Genomic DNA, 6,000 nt, shown 5'->3' on the forward strand with positions numbered 1-6,000 from the left:
CATTAACCAATATGTATTTGAGTACAGTTAAATTTTTACTTACAACTTCCATTCACAAAATGTAGTAGGATTTATCAGAACTCAATGCTAAACGCATGCTTGATTAATATATTCATTGTAATACAACATAATTTACTAGTTGACACATTTAAATTCAAATAAAACCTACCTGTTTTGCATTTCAAAGACAGTCTGTGGAAAATAATCAAAGGATTTGAGACTTTGAAAAAATGTAAAGCTTTATCAAATATTCTGGGAAGGCTGTATTCTTTATGAAGACTCAAGAACTTTTTATTCTTTCTTGGAGTAAAGGAGCATTGAAAATTGGCATGCCACTCACAATATGAAGATATTTCCTCAATGTTATTAATTTCAGTTCTACTAAAGGACTTAAAAGACTTTTATGAATGCTTTCCACCAGGAAGGAAAATATACATGTGTATTTTTCACGAAAGATCATACAGTATCTCAAAATTAAACCATTTCCATTCCTGACTTTTTTTCTCCCATCGTGAATAATGCGACTCCCATATCAATGGATGTTTTAGTGCAGCTTTATTGGCAAAACTACATTGAGAAGTCTCTCCATGTAGCTGCATAAGTATAGAAACTCTCCTATCAATGACAAATCCTTTGTAAAGCCAGTAAACATCGTCTTTGCTCTTCAGTTCGTCTCATGCAATGAGTATTTTTCCATGACCAAGAAATGTTTTTCTTCATGGGAACAAAGAATATTTTGCCATTTGTGGAAGTTAAGAAAGTAGGGCGTTCCTCGACTTAAGAGTGAAGGATGCCTGAAAAATTCTCAGCACTTTCTGCCCCTCCGTTTGGATACATCATGTTATATCATCATGGGAAACGAGAATTCCTTTTACTCAAAAGACATACTTCTCCCCAGACTTCTTAGCATTTTTACACTGTTCGGAAGGGCTATTCCCACCCCCTAGAAATAAATCCCTATAATGACATCCTGAGAATATCAACGTATCTTCCTCTTTTCTCCACAGAGCTTCTATTCAGAATTTAATTTACCAGTATCTGGGTAACCCTATTTTAGAGACAGGCATGTCATATTCTTCTAGCAATAGTGTATAAAGTGCACATGCAAGTTCTAAAGTTTACAACTCAAAGACAGCGAGCATTTTATTTGACTTTTTTTATTTATGGGTAAGAAAAAACACATCAATCACCCCACCCCACATGTTTAAGATTTATTCCAACGTAGATATTACAAGATATTAAAAGACGGAATCTCATTTGTTTAACCACTGCCCCAAGCTTTCAGACTTCCTCAATTTACTTGCCTGCAATATGAAATCATGTTTTATGTATTGACTGGTAAAATTGTGAATTATTTTATGTAGCATGCCACTGTAACAGAGATCTGGAGTTCTTCTGTAGAGAATGAATCTATCGTCAGTCTCTACAGCATTCATACAACTAAGCCTTTACAGTAATGGCCACTATGGAGCAAAGTATATAGTGCTAAAAACACTCAGCATGAGAAAAAGAATTTTATAAGATGAAAGATTATCTCCTTGAAGAAACTCCAGCAAGGACACAACCTCAGATCAATGCAAGATCTCAATTTTCCTTTGGTCATTTGATCACTATGTGTCTTCCCCCTTTGTTTGTAATGTGTCTTTGATTACAGCACATTTATTTGTTAAGCTACACAGATATGTAAAAGTCACAGTATAATCAACTGAAGGGTATTTATAGATATTATCTACTGCAGCAGTTCTCAACCTCAACCATAACCATGTCAAGGACCCCTAAAACTGATACACATCAGGCCATAGGCCTATTTGATAAGATTTGCTCACTGCCCCATCAGATAAGATTGAGTGTGAATAGTCATTATTATACATTCTCTTATCTGTCAATTAAAAAAAGTGAAATAAATATATTAACTTTTTTTTCTGGGGAACCCCCTCAAGGGCCCCAGGTTGAGAACCACTGCATACTCACATATTTAGATACGACTAACTTTTGCCTGTAATTGCGTAGAGCAGTTTGTAATTATTATTAATGCAGAATAAAACCACTCACCAGCCTTTCCTCTGGGTTCTAAGATAATGCAACTACTGTGGCAAATGATGCATCGCTAATTACGTCAAGAGATAAATTATGCAATAAAAAGCAAATGACAACAGTCAGTTATAACTTTGGTTTAATTGTAAGAGCATTCTTTACATTGGCTGGTGTCATATACATGATATTTCCCATGTCTGCTCAGTACACATAAAATATTATTATGGAAAACTTCAAAATATTTAGTGGACTACAGTTAATCATGAAAAATATTGCTGTATCCAGTTTGAAAACAAATACAAGGCAATTACTTGTGACATTAACTCTCATTTTCTCAACAGTAATGTATGAAGGCACACTAAGTGAGAGAATCAGGGTCTACGCTGAAACTAAAGACTACAGGATCGTTTAATGAATCTACTCAGAAACAGATAAAGAGAGATAGAGAATATGAAGAGAATACCATAGTCTGAATGTTTCATTAGAAAAGATGATGGTGTGAAACAAGAACCAAATAAAACTTCCAAATGCTGTAAAAAAGTTTTTCATCGTTAAACATAACAAAATATATCTTTCAGTTCATTTATAAGTTAATGCTACATTTACACTGAATAGATTCAGTCTTGTCAGCACTTGTCAGCGAGGGTTGAGCCGCTTTGGAGCAGTGGATCTGTCTGTGTGTTGATCTGTGCTCTGGGCAGTGCTGACCTCTCCTGAGCCCACCTCTCCCCCTGAAAATACAAGTGAAAGAATTTGTTATTCAGTCAGTTCATTGAATTTTTTAACTTAATTTGGTAGGACATTTGACTGCTACAAGTCTCACTATGTTTTACCTGCTTGTGGCTCAGTCTTGAGCTTGCTGGCGATTTTGGCAAAGAATTTGAGGTTGAGACAAGCGCCTGTCTCCCTGTCACATATGCCACCTTTGCAGTTGCATGTCTTGCGGCACTCAACCCCGTAGGTTCCATACAGACAATCTGTAAAGAGAGAAAACATTATTTTAGAGTAGTCTGCTTTGTCTCACAGAACAAGCAAGGGAAAATGGGTTAGTGTACCTGACAGGATCTGGCTCTTATTCACAGTCAACATAATGATAATCAGTGATAAAGAGAAATGGGCCAAAGGAAAAAACTGCAAGTTGATAGTTGCAGGAATGTTTAAAGAACAAGCCTCTAATGGGCTCATCATTAAGTTAATTCATATTTGAAGCAAGATGCACAGGTCTGCGTATGTACATATAACAACTGGTTATATGGCAATGCTTATTCACTGCTATAATTCAATAAATAGAGCCTAAAAGACTAGTTATAACATAATGGGACACTGCATTTGGTGCAGCAGGGGATCACACATTCAAAATGCAGCATACAGGCAGAAACAGCACACACCAGGCACATTAAAATATTGAATGCCAACACACCTTTGCAGATGCCATATTCGTCCCCATAATCGTCTTCATCCTTGTAGAACTCGCAGAATAATCCCGGTCCGCACTTTACCCCGTGCATCCCCGACACTGTGCGGTAACAGTGCTCCCCTCTGCCGGCTGCGCAGACCTGGCAACAGCCGCAGTCATCCAGGACCGTCCGTGTGCACAGCTGCGTCCCACCGCACCGCTCCGCGTTGCATCTGTCGGGGCAGTTCACCGCGTACTTGACATTGGCGCTCCACGCCTCAGCATCTCGCACTATGAGGGAAGACAGCACTGTGATGAGGAGAAAAGACATCACTGGATGCGGTCGGAGAGGCTTGTGGAAAGGGCTGCTGTATCTCTGGCTCTCTCTTCTTTTTCTTTTTTTCTTTTTTTTTTTTTTTTTAGGATGAGCGGTCTCGGGGAGAGAAAGAGAAGAGGACCACCTCTGGAAGACTTGAGTGGAGTGACCTGTGGTTCATCAGGTTGTATGGTTATCTGCGGTGAACCACTTTGTTTTGCACATGACTTGCCCTCGTCAATTTCCTCATTCCGGTGTTGTCGTCCTTTTTTTTGTCAGTCAGCCCCCTTTTTAGAAATCCGGCTTGGAAGTGGGATTTACTCTGGACCGCCATCCAGGAATTGAAATCCGTGTGACCTGATGTCATAAGTTATCTTTGGTTTGTTATTGTGTTTGGTGAGTGACGGAACCCCCAAACCTCCGATTGCATCAGGTTTGACGTGACTGGCTCGGCTTTGAACGATTACATTTTATGTTATAGGATGTTTTCAGCCACAACATCCTATGACTGGAAATTGTATTGACAACAGAAGATACATCATTTTCAGCTCAATTAAAATCTTGTAGGCTCACATAAGAACGGTAGCCTCTTAAATGTAGGCTGTGTAAATGATAAAAAGTTTAAAAGTGAGAAAATAAAGTAAATAAAAGGTAAAAAATTTTTATTTTATTGTTTATTTATTTAATACGGCATCATAGGGTCGTATACAAGAAGCAAAAAGAAGAACAGAAGATGAAATAATTATAGACTACATGGGCAAACTTAGCTACTTTTATCATTTTATTAACCTGTCTAACACTAAAGAACTGCGCAGTAACATAAACAAACAAACAAACAAACAAACAAACGACACCAGCTGCATGATTTGGTGCACCATGCACACAGAGGTTGAGATGCATTAATGGTAAAGTAATGGCACTGCATAGCATTTTCTCCACTAAAAGGGCACCCTAGAGGACACTTTATCACATTTTATTGCATATTGGATCACCGTCAATATGATAAAATACAGCTACTTTATCATGTTTTATCTATCCAAGAGGGCACTTGCAACACGCGGGCACCAGGAGGAACCAGTGCCACTGACTAAAAGTGACACATGCCATCAAATGTGACATGTAGCAACAATTGAAACCTCTATGTTCTGAGACAAGTCTGTCTTGTAGTTATGTTGATTTTTTTTCTTCTTTTTTAAATGTTGTAACTTCTAAAATGTGTATATGTGTTTTGTTTTATTTCTCTTGTCTATTAATTGATTGGTAAGCTGATACAGGAAAATATATGTTATGTTATTATTGAAACTGTTGCACAGTAATTTCCCTCGGGATAAATAAAGCTTCTTGAATCTTGAATCTTGAATCTTGAATAAAAGAGACAAGCAATTATTAGATAACAGCCAAATTACAAATGTGACTGTAATTTAGTAGGTTAATGCAATTCCATAAAGTTGGGGCACTAGATTAATGAGAAAGGTCTGGGGTCATATGTCCTGATGTCAAATTGTGTAATAATTTGATTAAGGTACTTAGGTCAATGTGTGATACACTGGCTTATTCATTCATACTTTGTAACTTCTGTAATAATGCAATCTTTAAAAATCACTACTTTTACTCATATAATTTCTGTCTGTCACATACTGTGGCATACATTTACTTCTGTCTATATATTGTATTATCATAAATACTCAGACTATTATATTACTATTTTTTATTTAGTACATCCTACCTATATATACATTTTCTATTCTATACATATTGTGTTATATATTGTAATATAACTATTATTTCTATTCTTTAACATTATATAAGCACCTTGAGCAACTGTACCAAACTTCCTCCTCGGATCAATAAAGTATTTCTGATTCTAATTCTGACTCTGAAAGTCCAAAAACGCTGGATCCTACATTTCCCATAATGCAACATCACCAAGGTTGAGAGGACATAACCTCATGACAAGAAAACCCAATGTGTAAAATAAATGGATTGACTTTTTAAATATCCGTTTTTGTAATTATTTTTTCAGTATCTGCAACTGTTTTAATATTTATATGAAAAAAAAACAACCGTTTTTTAATTTGACGTTAATGAATTTAATATGGGTTTTGGAGTATGAGGACAAATACTTGTTCCCATGTAACACACACACTGGACTGTTATGTTATGTGGCAAAAAATAAAAGTGGGAAAATAAAACACAGAACTATGAAGACAGTCCACACTCCCGACACAAGATGGCGGCACCGGTTGGCGTCAGT

At 36.7% G+C, this 6,000-nt stretch overlaps 1 protein-coding gene across 1 annotated transcript; it reads right to left on the reverse strand.

Moving 5' to 3' along the window:
• Positions 1-2,156: 2,156 nt before the first annotated feature.
• On the reverse strand, positions 2,157-3,991 carry esm1 (endothelial cell-specific molecule 1). Its single transcript, XM_051413281.1, has 3 exons — positions 3,455-3,991; positions 2,868-3,011; positions 2,157-2,765 (listed from the first exon to the last, which is right to left on the reverse strand). Exons 1-3 carry the CDS (start codon positions 3,759-3,761, stop codon positions 2,671-2,673), a joined length of 546 nt encoding a protein of 181 aa, XP_051269241.1. The 5' UTR covers positions 3,762-3,991; the 3' UTR covers positions 2,157-2,670.
• Positions 3,992-6,000: the final 2,009 nt, after the last annotated feature.

This window comes from Dicentrarchus labrax, unplaced genomic scaffold (genome assembly GCF_905237075.1).
Source record: "Dicentrarchus labrax unplaced genomic scaffold, dlabrax2021, whole genome shotgun sequence".
NCBI classification, from domain to species: domain Eukaryota; kingdom Metazoa; phylum Chordata; class Actinopteri; family Moronidae; genus Dicentrarchus; species Dicentrarchus labrax.

Coding starts and splice junctions, on each gene's coding strand:
- esm1 (XM_051413281.1), bottom strand. CDS start 3,761: ATGTCTTTTCTCCTCATCACAGTGCTGTCTTCCCTCATAGTGCGAGAT. Junction 3,012..3,454: donor CGAATATGGCATCTGCAAAG/GTGTGTTGGCAT, acceptor CTCTCTTTACAG/ATTGTCTGTATGGAACCTAC. Junction 2,766..2,867: donor CAAGACTGAGCCACAAGCAG/GTAAAACATAGT, acceptor TTGTATTTTCAG/GGGGAGAGGTGGGCTCAGGA.